This window comes from Myxocyprinus asiaticus, chromosome 28 (genome assembly GCF_019703515.2).
Source record: "Myxocyprinus asiaticus isolate MX2 ecotype Aquarium Trade chromosome 28, UBuf_Myxa_2, whole genome shotgun sequence".
NCBI lineage: Eukaryota > Metazoa > Chordata > Actinopteri > Cypriniformes > Catostomidae > Myxocyprinus > Myxocyprinus asiaticus.
In genome coordinates, this window is record NC_059371.1 from 17596453 (window position 1) to 17615323 (window position 18871).

General features: G+C 37.2%; 1 protein-coding gene across 6 annotated transcripts; it reads right to left on the reverse strand.

Moving 5' to 3' along the window:
* Positions 1 to 1053: 1053 nt before the first annotated feature.
* Positions 1054 to 15881, reverse strand: LOC127419441 (nuclear ubiquitous casein and cyclin-dependent kinase substrate 1-like). Of its 6 annotated transcripts, none has more exons than XR_007893669.1 (11): positions 15423 to 15881; positions 13046 to 13095; positions 12825 to 12879; positions 12553 to 12581; positions 12335 to 12466; positions 10956 to 11129; positions 10693 to 10833; positions 10549 to 10581; positions 10391 to 10423; positions 9346 to 9499; positions 2630 to 2778 (listed from the first exon to the last, which is right to left on the reverse strand). XR_007893669.1 is itself a non-coding variant. In XM_051660825.1 (10 exons), exons 1-10 carry the CDS (start codon positions 15437 to 15439, stop codon positions 2477 to 2479), a joined length of 963 nt encoding a protein of 320 aa, XP_051516785.1. In that variant the 5' UTR covers positions 15440 to 15880; the 3' UTR covers positions 1054 to 2476. The 6 variants fall into 6 exon arrangements, 4 of the variants coding, with proteins under 4 accessions (XP_051516785.1, XP_051516784.1, XP_051516787.1 ...); XR_007893670.1 differs by lacking the exon at positions 2630 to 2778 and adding an exon at positions 2785 to 7498; XM_051660825.1 differs by lacking the exon at positions 9346 to 9499 and having other exon boundaries at positions 1054 to 2778; positions 10693 to 10830; positions 15423 to 15880.
* Between the last annotated feature and the right edge of the window lie 2990 nt (positions 15882 to 18871).

Below are 18871 nucleotides of genomic sequence, written 5' to 3' on the forward strand. Positions count from 1 at the left end.
TGAAAAAGGGACGTTTCTTTTTTTGCAGAGTTTATATACATACACACACACACACACACACACACACACACACACCTATATTTACAAATGATTTGTTGGCTCAACCAACAATGTATAAAATAAATAGCTTCTACTCAGAAATGTATATTTATAACATTTTTAGCTTTACGTTCATAAAATAAATGAATAATCGTGATTTCCTTGAACTTCTTCAGCTTACAAATCCATAAAATTACGATTTTAAGGATTTTAAGGACTACTAACTCAAACAATCAAGTACAGAACTGAGGTTGTGGGGAATACCCATAAGCCTTTGTGCTTGAATAATTTAAGCATGTTTGTTTGGTCAAGAAGAACTCACGAGGACATTTAATTAGTTGTTATTTAGAATTCATAGAGATTTTCTCTCTTTTTAGTATCATTAATGTTGTTTTACTGTAAATAACTGTTTCATGTAGTCACTATTGGTGTTCCATAAGTGTTTAACTTGGATCCTGTTCAATCTATGTAATTCTTCCTTGCGCATGTGAACATAGCTAAAGCTTTATGTGCACTTCTTTGGAGAATCCAAATTATCCATTATCTATTGTCAGTCTTCACGAGTTTTCTTTTAGAAATGATTATATTTACGAGAGCCATTTAATACAACTAGAAGATATTCACACTCTTGAAAGAGATCTCAGTTACCTTTTTGTAGTTTTCATAAAGCGAATTCAATGGCTTGCACTAGATCACAGTACAAGTAATTTATTTCTTATCAGTGTCTATAACAGCATTTCAGGAAACAGCAACAAAAATCCTCCATGACTAATAATAGCGACTTCAAATTGAGCATTGCTGAGACTGATCTTATTCAAACATAAACTTAGGTGTAGACTGTGCTTTAGTGTATAGATTGATCACAATATTCATCCAGCACTTGAAGGAAATAATCTAATCTTAAGAAGGGGCAATATGAAGAAGAGGAATATAAAACATCAGGATGTCATTCTCATTACAGTCTACCAATATTACAGAATTTTTCTATATAAAACTGAAGAACAGCTCACCAACGACTTTTTAAAGATACATTTTATTTTTTTCCTTGTAAAACAAATTTTACAAAAATCAGAATAGCGTAATTAAAACAAACATTTATTTGGGATAAATTGTGATATAGACTGAAAGGCTACAGATTAGGATGTAGATCCAAGCAATAAAAATAGTCATATGAAGCTGAGAAAGCTACGGATGGTGTACACTGAATTCAGGTTGTTTTACCATTCTAATGGTTAAATAAACCACTCATTTAAAAAGGCATCTATAAGCATCAACATTTTCTTATACAAATGCAAGCATGAAGCATCACAGAGGTCAATAATAAGGTCTTCACTAGCTCACTTCTGACATCACTCATTCTCAAGGTTTAAATCATTAATTTACAGAGCCCCGCCAATCTGGCTGAGACTCCTCCTACCATACTTCCTCAGAACATGATGCACCACATCCATGAAAGCATGCCACCCATGAAAGAGATTCAATACAACCATAGAAAAAAAGTCTTCTTAGTTCAAATGCTCAGATGCAAAAAAGCTGATTTACTAGACTGAATCAAGAATTAACTGCACAAAAAGTGGAGAAAGTAGCATACTAAAGCTATGGAACTTACAGTTTATATAGCAATGCAGACAGGTCAAAAGACACATCAAATGACTGAACTGCAGGCACAAAAATCCAGTGCAGTTCATGATAACAAGCGTATGTTCATTATAAGCCTGTGTTTGCACCAGTAAATGCAGCTGGGTTGAGATCAAGTACATTTATAAAGTCAGGGAGTTGCTCTACTTAAGAGTAAACAAGCAGTTACTTTCAAATAGATTTACTTTCAAATATATTTTAAAAAATGTAAGGTGCCCGTTATTGTGAAATACAGATTAGCCTATAGTATAATCTGTATTTCTTGGGAGAGTTTAACATTCTATTTCCTTCTTTGTTATAACTACCAAAACGATTTCAGCAAAAAGAATGCAAAACTTGAATTGAAACATCCATAAACATGAATACAAAAGAACGCATTTAGGGCGAAGGAATTCCCATGTTCAAATTTAGGAAACCATACAGTATTATCCACTAGTAAAAATACCAGTATTTTTTGGGAGAATATGACAATCTTCTTCCTTCTTTGATATACACTGAAGGTCAACTGTTACAAAATGATTTAAGCAGAAAATAGCACAAAGCTGTAATTGAAACACTGATAAATATTAATACGAAAGACAGCATTTAGGCTGAAGAAAATCCCATTTTTAGGATTAAGCTACACCATTTAGGGTAGGTTTGATGATACTTTACAGATTTCTTTTAAGATATGGTATTTACAAGCTGAGAGACATAAACAAACATCCAAAACACTAAGTATTGTGGGAAACAAATTCTACTGTTCCTTATTAAGAAAAACAGACAGATAATAGACATTTTCACCCACAGGTAAAAGATTTCAGTCTTCACCTGATGGAGCTTCCTCCTCAGAAACATCGTCCTTTTCCTCTTTGTCATTGTCATTCTCTTTCTCTTCCTCCTTTTCTCCATCACCATTGTCCTCCTCTTCTTCTGCACCGCTTTCGTCATCCTTTTTCTTCTTGCGGTCGGGCGGCGACTCCTTGTCTTCATCCTGCCCCTCTTCCTCCTCATCCTTGTTGCTCTCAATATCTGCATCTTCTTCTTTTGGCAAGGCCTTCTTCACAACTCTCTTTACCTTTGTCTGACGTTTTCCTCTCTTCTTTTTGGGTCCTCGGGTTGCTGGAAACAATTGAGTAAAACAATTAATGGGACAGTTGAGGGTTTCTCAGCTTTCGGAAAGCAGACAGTTCATGAGAGTTGTAATTACTTAATTATCTAGCTATTATAGTAAAACTATCTATGTTTTAAAACCCCCATAAATAGATTAAAGAGCAGTTTTCTTTGTGTTGATGTTTTTCCTATAGAAACAGAAAGCTGGGGCAGGGCATGTCGAAGAGCTCTTCTCTTTTGTTTTGATTAGTTGATAATCTTTGGTTTATGTCACAGTCGTGAACCAAGTCGAAAACAAGGCGGAAATGACCCAGTCCATGGACAAGGTTCCAAAAACAATGACAAGAGATGTCAGCTTTGTGGGAGTGCTTCACTTTTGATTTACAAAGCAAATGTAGTTGTCTGAACTCAGCAAAAAAAAAAAAAAAAAAAAAACATATTGAAATGCACTCTGAACCCATTTTTCAACACAATCGTTTGCAATCTATGCTTTTATGAAGCAACATAAAATAATGTAATGAAAAAGATGTCTGTCAGACTTGATGAAAGTAACACATACAGTGACAGATACATAAACACTTCTTGCTACGAAAATTAGATTTCATGATGATTTAAGTTTGTAGCAGATTGCAACACCCCACTTCCGATAAATATTTCTAAATTATGATCATTATCACAGGTAAAACTCTATGTGGGAATCCAGAGGACTTTATTTTCTGCTGTCTATCGTTAATGCCACATTGCTGTGAATCTTGTGCCCCACAGTCGCAATTTGAAACAGTTTATTTATCCAGGTTATTTCCCAATATCAAACATCATTCAAATAGAACATATATTACACAAGAGGTAAACTTTGTCCATAATTTGACCATAAGTGTTGGAGATCCAGTCTGTAAAGCCCTTTATGTACTTGACCTTATAAACGCAGCAAAAAAGAAACGTCCTCTCGCTTTCAACTGCTTTTATTTTCAGCAAACTTAACATGTGTAAATATTTGTATGAACATAAAAAGATTCAACAACTAAGACACAAACTGAACAAGTTTCACAGACATGTGACTAACAGAAATGGAATAATGTGTCCCTGAACAAAGGGGGGGTCAAAATCAAAAGTAACAGTCAGTATTTGGTGTGGCCACCAGCTGCATTAAGTACTGCAGTGCATCTCCTCCTCATGGACTGCACCAGATTTGCCAGTTCTTGCTGTCAGATATTACCCTACTCTTCCACCAAGTCATTTGCAATTTCCCAGACATTTCTGGGGGGAATGGCCCTAGCCCTCACCCTCCGATCCAACAGGTCCCAGACGTGCTCAATGGGATTGAGATCCGGGCTCTTCACTGGCCATGGCAGAACACTGACATTCCTGTCTTGCAGGAAATCACACACAGAACGAGCAGTATGGCTGTTGGCATTGTCATGCTGAAGGGTCATGTCAGGATAAGCCTGCAGGAAAGGTACCACATGAGGGAGGAGGATGTCTTCCCTGTAACGCACAGCGTTGCGATTGCCTGCAATGACAACAAGCTCAGTCCGATGATGCTGTGACACACCGCCCCAGACCATGACGGACCCTCCACTTCCAAATCGATCTCACTCCAGAGTACAGGCCTCGGTGTAACACTCCTTCGACGATAAACGCAAGTCCGACCATCACCCTGGTGAGACAAAACCGCGACTCGTCAGTGAAGAGTACTTTTTGCCAGTCCTGTCTGGTCCAGCGAAGGTGGGTTTGTGCCCACAGGCGACATTGTTGCCGGTGATGTCTGGTAAGGACCTGCCTAACAACAGGCCTACAAGCCCTCAGTCCAGCCTCTCTCAGCCTATTGCAGACAGTCTGAGCACTGATGGAGGGATTGTGCGTTCCTGGTGTAACTCGAGCAGTTGTTGTTGCCATCCTGAACTGTCCCGCAGGTGTGATATTCGGATGTACCGATCCTGTGCAGGTGTTGTTACACATGGTCTGCCACTGTAAGGACGATCAACTGTCCTTCCTGTCTCCCTGTAGCGCTGTCTTAGGCGTCTCACAGCACGGACATTACAATTTATTGCCCTGGCCACATCTGCAGTCCTCATGCCTCCATGCAGCATGCCTAAGGCATGTTCACGCAGATGAGCAGGGACCCTGGGCATCTTTCTTTTGGTGTTTTTCAGGGTCAGTAGAAAGGTCTCTTCAGTGTCCTAAGTTTTTATAACTGTGACCTTAATTGCCTACCGTCTATAAGCTGTTAGTGTCTTAACGACCGTTCCACAGGTGCATGTTCATTAATTGTTTAAGGTTCATTGAACAAGCATGGAAAACATTGTTTAAAACCTTTACAGTAAAGATCTGTAAAATTATTTGGATTTTTACAAAATTATCTTTAAAATACAGTGTCCTGAAAAAGGGACATTTCTTTTTTTGCTGAGTTTATTTACAGTGCAATGCCATATAAACACAGGTAAGACCATGGATGGCTCATCGTTACTGTGGTTTAGTCAATGTACAGTAGCTAGTCTTTCTAAAAATAATAATAACAACAATAATAAATTATAGTATTTGTTATGAAAAAATAGTAGACTAATCTCATTTAGAAAATTTGACCCTGTATACACCAAGTATTAAGATGCATCTCGGGTGATCCAATCACATGTGGTCAGCGCTAAATACAGGTCTAACAGGGTCTAAAATGTTTTGTGATCGGATCACAAACCCCATATGAATGTAGTCAAAACGTATGTGAACGCACCACATTTGAGGTGTAAATGCTAATCTGTCCCCCTCCCTTTCTTCGTCTTTTATGACATTTCTACATTTTATCATTATGCAGTAACAAACTGACATAGTGAAGGATGTCTTCATTAAATCAGTCTCTTCCCTCGAATTCCAAACACAAAAGACACAGGAAACGGATTTGAGTGACCAGGTGTAAACAGGGATGTGTCTCACCGCAAGTGATCACATGTGATCAGATCACTCGAGATGCATCTTAATACCAGGTGTAAATGGGGTCTTTAACTACAACTGCCACAATTGTAAAAAAAAACAGTTCTAACAACTATTTATTGCCGAGGACCACAAATATTATGATCTCATTATAAGGGGACCTTTCTTGAAATTAAAGGCAGCTATATATACTATTTGTAATTATGTATAAATAATAATTATGTGTGAGAAAAATCGTGAGCATGATTTTAAAGACAACATGCTATTATATTAACCCAATATTAAATAATTGCAGTTTTTTAAATTATGATTTTACTGAAGTCAAAATAAATTAAAATATTATCTGGAAAATGTTAGGTTTGTATTTAGTTAACAAGGTGTAATTTCAATAGAGTAATGTAATATGTATTTTTCACAAAACTATATGCAGCTATGTTGTAATTTCTTACTGTAAAGAATTAGGCTGTTAATAGAACAATTGCAATTAATCTCATGATCTAGATCAATGATTAATCTTCAGAAAGCAGAATTAAACAATAATAATATCAAATTAGGTAAATGTTACCTACTTTTCTCTTTATTTTTACATATTTTACACTATATAAAAAAAAAATCGTGGACCCTCTAGCGCCCCATTGTGACCCCCTGGGGGGATCCCCGGACAGCAGTTTGAAAACCACTGGTTTAATAGATTAACTATAACATTTTTGTCAAAATATCCGTTACTGATACTACTGTAAAATACTGATACATTTTAGTAAGGGTGAAGATATGTAATTTGAAAAACGGATTCTGATGGAGGGATTGTGCATTCCTGGTGCAACTCAGGAAGTTGTTGTTGCCATCCTGTTCCTGTCCCGCAGGTGTGGTATTTGGATGTACCGATCATGTGCAGGTGTTGTTACACGTGGTCTGCCACTGCTAGGACGATCAACTGTCCTTCCTGTCTCCCTGTAGCGCTGTCTTAGACGTCTCACAGTACGGACATTACAATTTATTGCCCTGGCCACATCTGCAGTCCTCATGCCTCCATGCAGCATGCCTAAGGCACGTTCACGCAGATGAGCAGGGACCCTGGGCATCTTTCTTTTGGTGTTTTTCCAGAGTCAGTAGAAAGGTCTCTTTAGTGTCCTAAGTTTTTATAACTGTGACATTAATTGCCTACCGTCTGTAAGCTGTTAGTGTCTTAACGACCGTTCCACAGGTGCATGTTCATTAATTGTTTAAGGTTCATTGAACAAGCATGGAAAACATTGTTTAAAACCTTTACAGTAAAGATCTGTAAAGTTATTGATTTTTACAAAATGATCTTTAAAATACAGTGTCCTGAAAAAGGGACTGAGTTTATTTACAGTGCAATGCCATATAAACACAGGTAAGACCATATTTTACATATATATAAAAATGTGTGGACCCTCTAGCACTCTATTGTGACCCCCTGTGGGGATCCCCGGACCACAGTTTGAAAACTACTGGTCTAATAGATTATTTAATATTTAACTATAACATTTTTGTCAAAATATCAGTTACTGTTATTACTAAAATAGTGATACATTTTAGTAAGTGTGAAGATGTGTAATTTGAAAAACTTTTATTTTAGCCCATTGCACAGTGTCGCTCTTTTCCTCAGTTCTGTTTAGCATGTCAGGTCTGTTTAGCATGTCGGGTGACGGGGCCATCTACTGTTTGAGAGGTTTGACTTCCTCCATAGCGATTTAAACTAGAATTTCAAATGGGTCTCATCAGTTGTGGTCTGCGCCGTGAGATGGAAGCCCAGTTGATAAGCACACTCGCTCCGGAGATACTATACATTTGAGCAGAGCAGAGCGTTAGTCAATCATAGAGATACAGCGCATCCGGAAAGTATTCACAGCGCTTCACTTTTTCCACATTTTGTTATGTCATAGCCTTATTCCAAAATGGATTAAATTAATTATTTTCCTCAAAATTCTACAAACAGTACCCCATAATGACAACGTGAAAGAAGTTTGTTTGAAATCTTTGCAAATTTATTAAAAATAAAAAACGAAAAAAATCACATGTACGTAAGTATTCACAGCCTTTACTCAATACTTTGTTGAAGCACCTTTGACACCAATTACAGCCTCAAGTCTTTTTGAGTATGATGCTACAAGCTTGGCACACCTATTTTTGGGCAGTTTCTCCCATTCTTCTTTGCAGGACCTCTCAAGCTCCATCAGGTTGAATGGGGAGCGTCGGTGCACAGCCATTTTCAGATCTCTCCAGAGATGTTCAATCAGGTTCAAGTCTGGGATCTGGCTGGGCCACTCAAGGACATTCACAGAGTTGTCCCGTAGCCAATCCTTTGTTATCTTGGCTGTGTGCTTAGGGTCGTTGTCCTGTTGGAAGATGAACCTTCGCCCCAGTCTGAGGTCCAGAGCGCTCTGGAGCAGGTTTTCATCAAGGATGTCTCTGTACATTGCTGCATTCATCTTTCCCTCGATCCTGACTAGTCTCCCAGTTCCTGCCGCTGAAAAACATCCCCACAGCATGATGCTGCCAACACCATGCTTCACTGTAGGGATGGTATTGGCCAGGTGATGAGCGGTGCCTGGTTTCCTCCAGACATGACGCTTGCCATTCAGGCCAAAGAGTTCAATCTTTGTTTCATCAGACCAGAGAATTTTGTTTCTCATGGTCTGAGAGTCCTTCAGGTGCCTTTTGGCAAACTCCAGGCGGGTTGTCATGTGCCTTTTACTGAGGAGTGGCTTCCGTCTGGCCACTCTACCATACAGGCCTGATTGGTGGAGTGCTGCAGAGATGGTTGTTCTTCTGGAAGGTTCTCCTCTCTCCACAGAGAAATGCTGGAGCTCTGTCAGAGTGACCATCGGGTTCTTGGTCACCTCCCTGACTAAGGCCCTTCTCCCCCGATCGCTCAGTTTGGCCGGGCGGCCAGCTCTAGGATGAGTCCTGGATTGTTCCAAACTTCTTCCATTTACGGATGATGGAGGCAACTGTGCTCATTGGGACCTTCAATGCTGCAGAAATTTTTCTATACCCTTCCCCAGATCTGTGCCTTGATACAATCCTGTCTCGGAGGTCTTCAGACAATTCCTTGGACTTTATGGCTTGGTTTGTGCTCTGACATGCACTGTTAACTGTGGGACCTTATATAGACAGGTGTGTGCCTTTCCAAATCATGTCCAATCAACTGAATTTACCACAGGTGGACTCCAATCAAGTTGTAGAAACATCTCAAGGATGATCAGTGGAAACAGGATGCACCTGAGCTCAATTTTGAGTGTCATGGCAAAGGCTGTGAATACCTATGTACATGTGATTTGTTTCATTTTTTATTTTTAATAAATTTGCAAAGATTTCAAACAAACTTCTTTCATGTTGTCATTATGGGGTATTGTTTGTAGAATTTTGAGGAAAATAAAGAATTTAATCCATTTTGGAATAAGGCTGTAACATAACAAAATGTGGAAAAAGTGAAGCGCTGTGAATACTTTCCGGATGCACTTTAGGTTTAAGATGTCACTGTAAACAAACAGGAATGAGAAACAGTGCAAGAGAGAAAGAATGCTTACAGTTTTTGAGAAAATTTACCAATGAATGGCTTACTTGGTTGTCTCTGCATATTAAGCTGGGATAGGAGAAAGTAGTTCAACACAAAAAGTTACATACTTCAGTTTTAAGTTTGCCTCCGTGACCCTAAATTTGGCATTGGTGGCTGCTGGAAAATCTGCAATGGAGGAAGATCCCAGGCACTATTCTTTCCCTGGTGTCAGCGACCCTATCCGTACAGACCTGTGGGTTGCGACCCACCAGCTGAGAAACACTGCAGTAAATATTGGATTCCATGTTGCATGTAAGTGGAAAAAAAATTATAAGGCTTTTATTTCTCCAAAAAAATACTTCAACTACAAATATTACACATCCATAATAAACGTGATTGACATTGTTTCCAAAAACATTAGATATTTTATTTCCATGACATGTTTTCAAATAAGTTCTAAACTGAAATGGGTGGATCGCGTTGAATTGTTAATGACAAAGCAGATCTTACATTATAAAAACATTTTGGGCACACATGGAGAAGCCAATGTCTGGAATTATATACATATATTACAGATCTGCTTTGGGTGTCTGTTGGCTTTAGATGTTGTTTGCACACTATTTTTTTTGTCGTTATCATTCAAACTTAGAGTTTTAGTAACCATGTTTTTTGGCAGAAGCCACAGATTTAAAACACTTAACCGTGGTTTACTACAGTAATATGGTGTTAATATAGTAACCATATTTAATTGTGTGGTTACTATGATTTTACTACAAAATACCATGATTAATGTAAATGTAAAACCATGGTTAATTTATGTAAAGGGAATCTTAGGGTTAGATTTAGAGGTAGGAATTTGTGTAGGGTGTCTGTGGGACTCTAAATAAACACAATAAACACGCTGCAGTAATGCCCCTATACTTTAAGTTAGTTTTTAATTAGGGGTCCAAATAGTATCTGGCACTATTTGCACTTTGTGCAAACAGCCTCTGACAAATTTTAAATATTATATGTTAAAGGTTATTATGTATACAAGTTTTTTTTTTTTTTTTTTTTTTTTTTACTTTTGGGAGTATCCTAGCATATAGATGTTCTCAAAGCTATCACATGTGCACTAGAAGTCATTAAACTCCAAACACAATGGGTCTTTAAAGGGATAGCCAATTTACTCACCCTCATGTTGTTCCAAACTTGAATTTCTTTCTTCTGAGAAAACAAACAAAAGGGGATTTAGGCAGTATGTTAGTCTCAATCACCATTCACTTTCTTTGCATCCCTTTGCCATTCAATGAAATTAAATGGTGAATGAGGCTTGTCATTCTGCATAACACCTGTTGTGTTCCATGGAAGAAAGTCACACAGGTCTGAAACAACATGAGGGTGAGTAAATGATGACATAATTTTCATTTTCAGGAAAACTATCCTCTTAATTTTTTTCTGGTACAATCTGATGGTAAAATTATGGGTGCTTTTACCTGAAGCCTTTATCCGTGGTTTAGGCAATTTCTTGTCTTTGCTTCTCCTGCTCACTTTTGAGTTCCTCCGTTTGGGTCGCCCATAATCACTGTCATCATCATCATCCTCTACCATAAAGTCTTCATCACTACCCGAGTCTTCTATGAGAAAAAATGCAGAGTACTGCGTAAAAGTCAACAATCACAATACAAAAACAGTCTCAGAATATACCAATATCTGATTAAAAAAGGCATTTTTAATATATTTGGATTTTGTGACATACCCCCGGTGTAAACGTCACTGTCTTCTTCTTCTTCCTCCTCTTCCACACCCCCCTCTTCCTCACTTCCACCATCCCCAAGAAGGATCTCCCTTTGTTTGGATGCAGCTTTAGTGGCAGCCTGACGCACCTGCCGGCCCTTCTTCTTTACAACTTTACCATCATCATCACTGTCATCTGTGTTCAAATAAATGCATGGTTAACACAAGCTGAAAGTGTGTGTGTGCATTATCAATCATTCACAAAAAAAACTTGCTTCACATGTAGGAATAGATAAAAATCAGTGTCAACACTAAAGATCAAAAATTACACTGAAAAAAGTATGAAATAGCTGCGCGAAAACTATAGAGTTTTCATGTCTTGGTAACACTCCCTTTTCCATTTCCAAAAATAACTATTAATACATTTTAACAATGACTTCTGACAAATTAAAGAGGGATGAGATGTTTGTCCTTAACTTTAACATTACAATGTTATGTATTTTATCCTGTTCTGTTTTGTAGAGATGGTGAAGCATGGTTTATTGATTGGTCAGATTGACTTAAAAACTTAGGACTTGCTATTTTTTCTTAATTTTTAAACAAATAAGCATTTACTCAAACTCAAAACACACTCAATATTTTTGAAAACAGAAAGTTTATTCTCCATTGACAAAGTCATTAGTAGAGTGGAACTGACATACTTCTGGTTAACCATTAATAACACCGGTATAACATTGTTATTGGTCAAAATATCGGCCCGGGCACCATATCGGACTATCAATATAATTTACCCTTTCAAATAAGGTGCAATAAGACTTATGGCTTCACGATTATGATGAAAATCATAATTGTCGATTATTTCCTTTGATACTGTAATTGCAATTATTCATTTAAATTAATATATTTACATTAAAGCACTTATTTTGTTTGGGGCAGCTGTATGCCAAAATTCTTTGTGAGCTATGCATCAAAACAAGTTGAGAACTGTATTCCTGAATTGCATTATTATTTTAATTGCATGAAAAACAAAGTGTTATTCACCTTTTGAATTATACATAGTACAATTTATATGGGGAGCATTACTGATGTGTCTTTAGACTAGATTAAACGCCTGATATTCCTTTACATTCATGCACACAACGGCCCAAAAAATATGTTGCAAATAGAAAATTCTGTCACAATGGGAGTACACCTAAATGGAATGCTGTAATTGTAATCTCGATAAGCCCGTTTCTATAAACTTAAACTAGCTTGAGTTTTTAGGCATTTTGATGCCGACTATCTTTTATAAGGGGCCAAATATGTGCACAGAACGTAACTAGGACCCTCCATGGAGTTACATGATCCCATCTGATAACATTATGTAATGAAGTAGTCACTCAGTGATTATGTTGGTAGAACCTGCAGCCCTTTTCCGTTTAGTTGGCGCCTGCCTCCCCCTGCTGGCCTTTTTGGCATCAAAGTCACTGTCACCACCATCATCATCATCTTCCTCATCCTCTCCAAAGTCATTGTCATCATCACTGAGATCCTCTTGAATAAAAGAAAAGAATTTGGTCAATAGCTGAATAAAACCAATAAATATAATGTTAGTAAAGGCAAAAATGAACTTGACTCACTCTTGCGGTCCTTGGGTCGAGAATCATCACTACATGGGAACGGATAAAGCATTTATTTATACTTACATAGAGAAATATTTATTTCAGACGAATGGCTACCATGATTATAAAACAAAATTAACAGTGTAATGAATATGTACGCAAGTTCATAATGTTCTAAATGAAGGAGGGGTTAAATCAATACATGCAAACATGACAGTGGTGACTAAATTGAAGCGTCACACTTTTTTGATATGGGCTTAACAATATTAAACATTTTTGGGGAGACTTACCTGCGTTTTACAGCCTTTTTCTCAGATCGTTCTGATTCTTTTACATATTCCTCATCTGTATAAAATTATTCAGTGGAATCAAGTCATAAACAGAACGATTTCAGAGCACATACAATTCTGCATCTTATGATCTATTAATACAGCACTGTGTGTCATTGTTTATTTAAATTAGGACACAATGATGAGGTATGCAACAGGATATTTGCATTAGGAGAGCTTACCAGCATCGTCAGACTCTTGGAATTGTGCATAGTCAACAACCCTTTTATTCCTGTGCACAAAGCAAAAACAGAAAAAAATGAATTACCCATAAGGAAACACCAAACACAATGTGCAATATGTCTGTATACACTGTAAACCCTAATGTTGTCATTACTGGAAAAATCTAGTTGTCTTAATTAAACATTACTTGAAATGTCAAGTTTTGGGCTCATAACTAAAATATCTAAGTTCCTTGAACGTACTTTTTCCTTAAAAATCCATAGACTTATGATTTTAAGTGTTAATAACTCTACCTATTGAGTACAAAATTGAGGCTATAAGGAATACCCACAATGCCCTGTGCTTGAATTATTTAATTATGTTCCCTTTGACCAAGGAAATGTATGGGGACATTTAAATAGTTGTTATTAATTCATAGAGGTTTTAGCTATTTTTAGTATTATGTTGTTTTGTTGCAAATAGTTGTTTCGTGTGATGTCACAATTAGGGCAATCTGTTTCCCCTTTGGTCAAGTTCGACCCTGTAACACTATCTCAGTTTTCCTTGTACATGTGCAACTTAAGTACAGGTATATATGCATTTCTGTGGAGAAATAAGTTTACTTTATGACTGACCTAATATCAGTTATAATCTTCATTATTTAAGCTTTGTGACTGATCTAATTTGAGTCCATTCAATTAAAATTATTAAGTTGAAACAACAACATTTAAATGGCAAATCTGAGTTAAGTCTATTTGCATTTAGTTACCTTAACTTAAATAGTTAAGTTCATTCTGTACAAACACCAAGTAGAGTGAACTTAATTACACAAGTTTAGGAGACACCATTACTCAATTCAATTGAGGGAATGAGTTTACTCAATCAGTTGAGTAGAGTCAACTTTTTGGGTTTTCAGTGTACGAGTAGGGTTGCCACCAGTCCAATAAAATACGGGATTGTCGAATCAATATGGTACACGAATTGTCCCGTATTTAAGCCGGTCCGATGGCGTCTCCGTTAAATCGTTCAAGATCATTAATTTAACCTTGATATTCATTGGAAAGTTTGCCTGTGTTGGTAAGGGTGGGTGGGTGTGTTGTAAGGGACAATCAACCAGCAACATCTGTTGACCCCCCACGGTCAACAACTCTAGAGAGTGTCCCGTACAAAAGACAAACGCAAAAACAGAGTTTACTCTAAAGATGCTCAATCTTAGTATGCCAAAACTTCCAAATGAGAATGTAGCACTTTCTCAGGTATTAGTAGAATACCTGCATCTTATGAATACAAAATTAAACAAATTTTCTGGTTCTAAATGGAAGCACATTTTGTACATATGTGGAAGCAATTGTATATGGTAACAGAGCTGTCAATACTCTTATTTAAAGCTGTGGTGGCTGGGTAAAGGGGCAGAGGAGACAGAGGTGCCATGTTGGAGTAATTGCCATGCCAACAGCAGCACTGTGGGGAGGGACAGCTCTAGAATCCCTTTAGTGTTCAGAAAGGGCATTTAACTTCAGGCCCTGCAGGTCGCACTATAGTCACTGCTCACAGAACCTCCATAGTCCGTGAATTATCAACATTCACGCTCACATACTCAATACATAATCGATTAGCAGGTTTACAGATGACAAACAACGTGTTGCAACTGCAGTGCAAACACCAAAGCACAGGATCTCAGTCACTAGGTTTGAGCGTTCAGAAATACTATTTTAAACAGGACGCTTCATTGCATTTAAATACAGAGTATTTCTTGAACACCTGTTATGTCTTCTTATTATCTACTGTTGAAACCAGATCCAAAACCAAAGTGCATCCATTTCAAAAACAAGTTTCCAGGAGAAATTACTCGAGTGTTGCATGTAAAGTAATGGCGCGCATTGCGCTCTCTCGAAGAGTTTTCATGCCGCGCTATGTTCAGCGGGCTAACTATGGAAAACATGTGAAACTTACATATCAATGCCTTTACCCGTGTCTCAAAGTTGCAAAATAATCGTGTAACAAACATAAAATGAACATGTGCCCCCCCCGATCATGGCCGGATGGTTGTTTTTGTATAACATTAATTAGCCCGCCAGCATGAACTACTACTATCACGCTTTTTATTAGATACTGGCCGCTTGCGGTTAGCAGAGGTGCGTCTGAGGATGTCGACACCCGTTTGGTCATTTCTTTGATGAAAAGCCCTGTATACATTTAAAAAGAAGCGAAAGTATACGCGTGATTTTTTGCATTTTCTGGGCAGCTGTGTAAACACGCACCCGATCTGCCTTGGAGAAAATGCTGGTTAGCCATTTAGCAGTTAGCAAACATGGAGAGCGAGAAACACATGCCGATCACATCATGCGCGCGAACCGACTATTACTGTAAACCAGCAGACAAGCAAAACGCACTTACCTCGAAGGTCTTGCCATTCTGCAGACGATCTGGGCGCGTTTTACTCTTTTTTTTAAAGCTACACTATATTTGTTAACACAGATAGCTTGCTTGTCTGTGCTCGCGCGCCTGGCTTTCTGCAGCTGAATCCAGGTGTCTCCCGCTGCTGCACTTTCTGTAGCGCGGAGCTAAGAGAAACTACCTAGATGCAATACAAACTGCACTCAAGACGCGCAAATGTGTGCGATCTCTAGAGCATCTGTTTGCACGCCGCGTTGTTCTGAGTAAGTATGAAATGTAGGATTCACTACAGGCCAGACTGACCTGTTTAATGCTGTCGTCGAATAGTAGCTAACTAATTAGCTATTGCCTGGCCTCTGCCAGCCAGAATTATCTGAGTAAAAAGTGGGATGGGAGTCTGAAGAACGCAACATGACCGCAAATCACGATCGGATGACCACACTCTTCAACAATCCGCTACTACGTACTCCGTTTCAACGAAAGCAATGATTTTTCAGTTGATTAGATTGATTTATGTGAATAATTTCCAAATCCACTTTAGTCAGATACTGTTACTAACAACAAGCTAGACTAATTTCATCAATGTACAGTAATAGACAGACTAAAGATTTTAAGGTTGCTTGCCAACATCACCAGACTAAATAATGGTGATAAAAAATGTCATAAAGAGGTATTTTATTCTTATTTGAAAGGGGTGAAGATTATATATATATATATATATATATATATATATATATATATATATATATATATATACACACACACATATATAATGTGTGTGTGTGTGTGTGTGTGTGTGTGTGTGTATATATATATATATATATATATATATATATATATATATATATATATATATATATATATATATAATATGTGTGTGTATATATATATATATGTTTGCATGTGTATATAAACTGCTCTTTATTTCTTGGGGGAAAAATCAGTTTGCTGAGAACTGTTATGTTGCAAATATGGGAAGCAACATGTGTTTAAAGGAATAGTTTGCCCAAAAATGAAAATTATTATATGTGTGGGTGAGAAACAGATCAATATTAAGTCCTTTTTTTTTTTTTTTTTACTTTAAATGCTCCTCCCTGACTAGTAGGTGGCAATATGCACGAAAAATGTGAATTGCCAAAAACAAAAGAAGAAGAATGTGAAAGTGGAGATTTATTAAAAAAAAGGACTTAAATATTGATCTGTTTCTCACTCACACTTATCATATAGTTTCTGAAGACATGGATTACACCACTGGAGTCGTATGGATTACTTTTATGCTGCCTTTATGTGCTTTTTGGAGCTTCAAAGTTCTAGCCACCATTCACTTGCTTTGAATGGACCTACAGAGCTGTGATCATTTTCTAAAAATCTTCGCTTGTGTTTAGCAGAAGAAAGAAAGTCACATCTGGGATGACACGAGGGTGAGTAAATGATGTTGGATTCATTTTTGGGTGAAATATCCTTTAATGACATTTACTGTAATTTCGAAGACCCGGACTTTCTTCTCCAGTGTCATTAAAACAGTGCATTAATACAGAATAATCTATAATATTTTCTCCTACAGGTTGTCATGTGTATTAGCACAGCACTAAGCGTTTATGCACAACCTAGGTCAAACTCCAGACTATTGCCACAGTGCTGCAAATAGGTTCAGTACGTGTGCTTGTCAGAGGGGTCAGGATACAAAAAGCATCTACTTACAGATAATAATACCACTTTATAGGTACAGGGCCAAATGGTACTAGGGCAGTTTCAAACTGCTTTTCCTGTGGTGGGCTCCCTCTATTGGTAGGATAGTCCATCATATTCATATTCTTAGAAACTCATGAACAGATGATGGTCTGGTGTTTTGTTAGATTTACAACTATTGCAGAAAATCCACCAATTAATGATAAATACAGCAATTGGTATCTCAAGTGTTACATGAATTTTTGCAGAGAATGTTTTAATAACAGTTTAAATGATAAAAATATGTTTTCCTATATTATAAATGTACCCTATGAAAATATAGCTAAAATATAGTAAAAAATCCACCTCTGAGGCACCAAACTTCCACCCTTTAACTGAAAGCAAAGTTCCAAGATTGACATTCCTGCACAGTTTGAGTAATAAAGAAGTATTTAATTTCCCTATTTTTGTGCCACTTCTTGAGTGCACTTGTTGATGTTAAAGGGATAGTTCACCCAAAAATGAAAATTCTCATGATTTACTTATCCCCTGGCATACCAGATGTGTATGACTTTTATTTCTTCTGCTGTACACAAATTAAATTAAGATTTTTAGAAGAATATTTCATGGACTTTGTTGGTCCATACACTGGAAGTGAATGGGTGCCAAAATTTTGAAGCTCATAAAGGCATCATAAAAGTAATCCATGCGACTCCATTGGTGTAATTCATGTCTTTAGAAGAGATATGATAGGTGTGGGAGATCAATATTTAAGTCCTTTTTTTTTTTTTTAAACTATAAATTCTCCACACTGCTCAGTCAATTGCCATTTCAGTTTCCTTTCCCTTTCTTCTTCTTAATGCATATTGCCCCCTACTGGGCAGAAAGGAGAAGATAGGATAGAAAATTACTTATAAATGTATCTGTTTATCACCCACACCTATTATATCATGTCTAAACACATGGATTTAACCACTAGAGTCATATGGATTGCTTTTATGCTCCCTTTATGTGGATTTTGGAGCTTCACATTTTTGACACTCATTCACTTCCATTGTATGGACCTACAGAGCTGAAATGTTATTTTAAAAATCTTAATTTGTGTTCTGTAGAAGAAAGAAAGTCATACACATCTGGGATGCCAGGAGGGTGAGTAAATCTTTAGAGAATTTTAAATTTTGGGTGAACTATCCCTTTAAGTGCCGCTGAATAAACGATGTGCTCAGACAACTTAATATAACATGAATACATAGATATGCGCTCGTATACAAGCTTGTTTAAACCCTCTCTTTTTTTTTTAGAGAGAAGGAGAATAGCGCAGCTGAATGAGAAGTTAATGATGAAATGCTAAGAGCTGGCTGCAGGTTTGAGGATTGTTCAGCACAGGGAGTGACAAAATTCATCCTTTAAATGAAGAAATCATATAAACTATCCTCTCTTCTGACAAATGTGATGCATTTAGTGAAATAAAAACCTAAAATTGTATCACAGATGTAATGGCGTAGTGTTTCACTACACGTTTTGTTGTAAACATGCTGTGTTGTGTTTTGCAGGCAGCACAATTAAAGCCTCAGCTCATTAATTTTCTTATTAGATGGTTTCCATTTAATGCAGCACTGGTCCATCTCCAGTTTCATTAAGAATTTAACTGTGATTATCTCAGACTTGATCACATTCTTTACAAAAATAAAGCAAATGCAAGCTTATGATACTAGTCAAATGTTATTTCATGTTAAAACCTGTTTAAATCCTTTCTTTACTGCATATTATACAGGCATGGG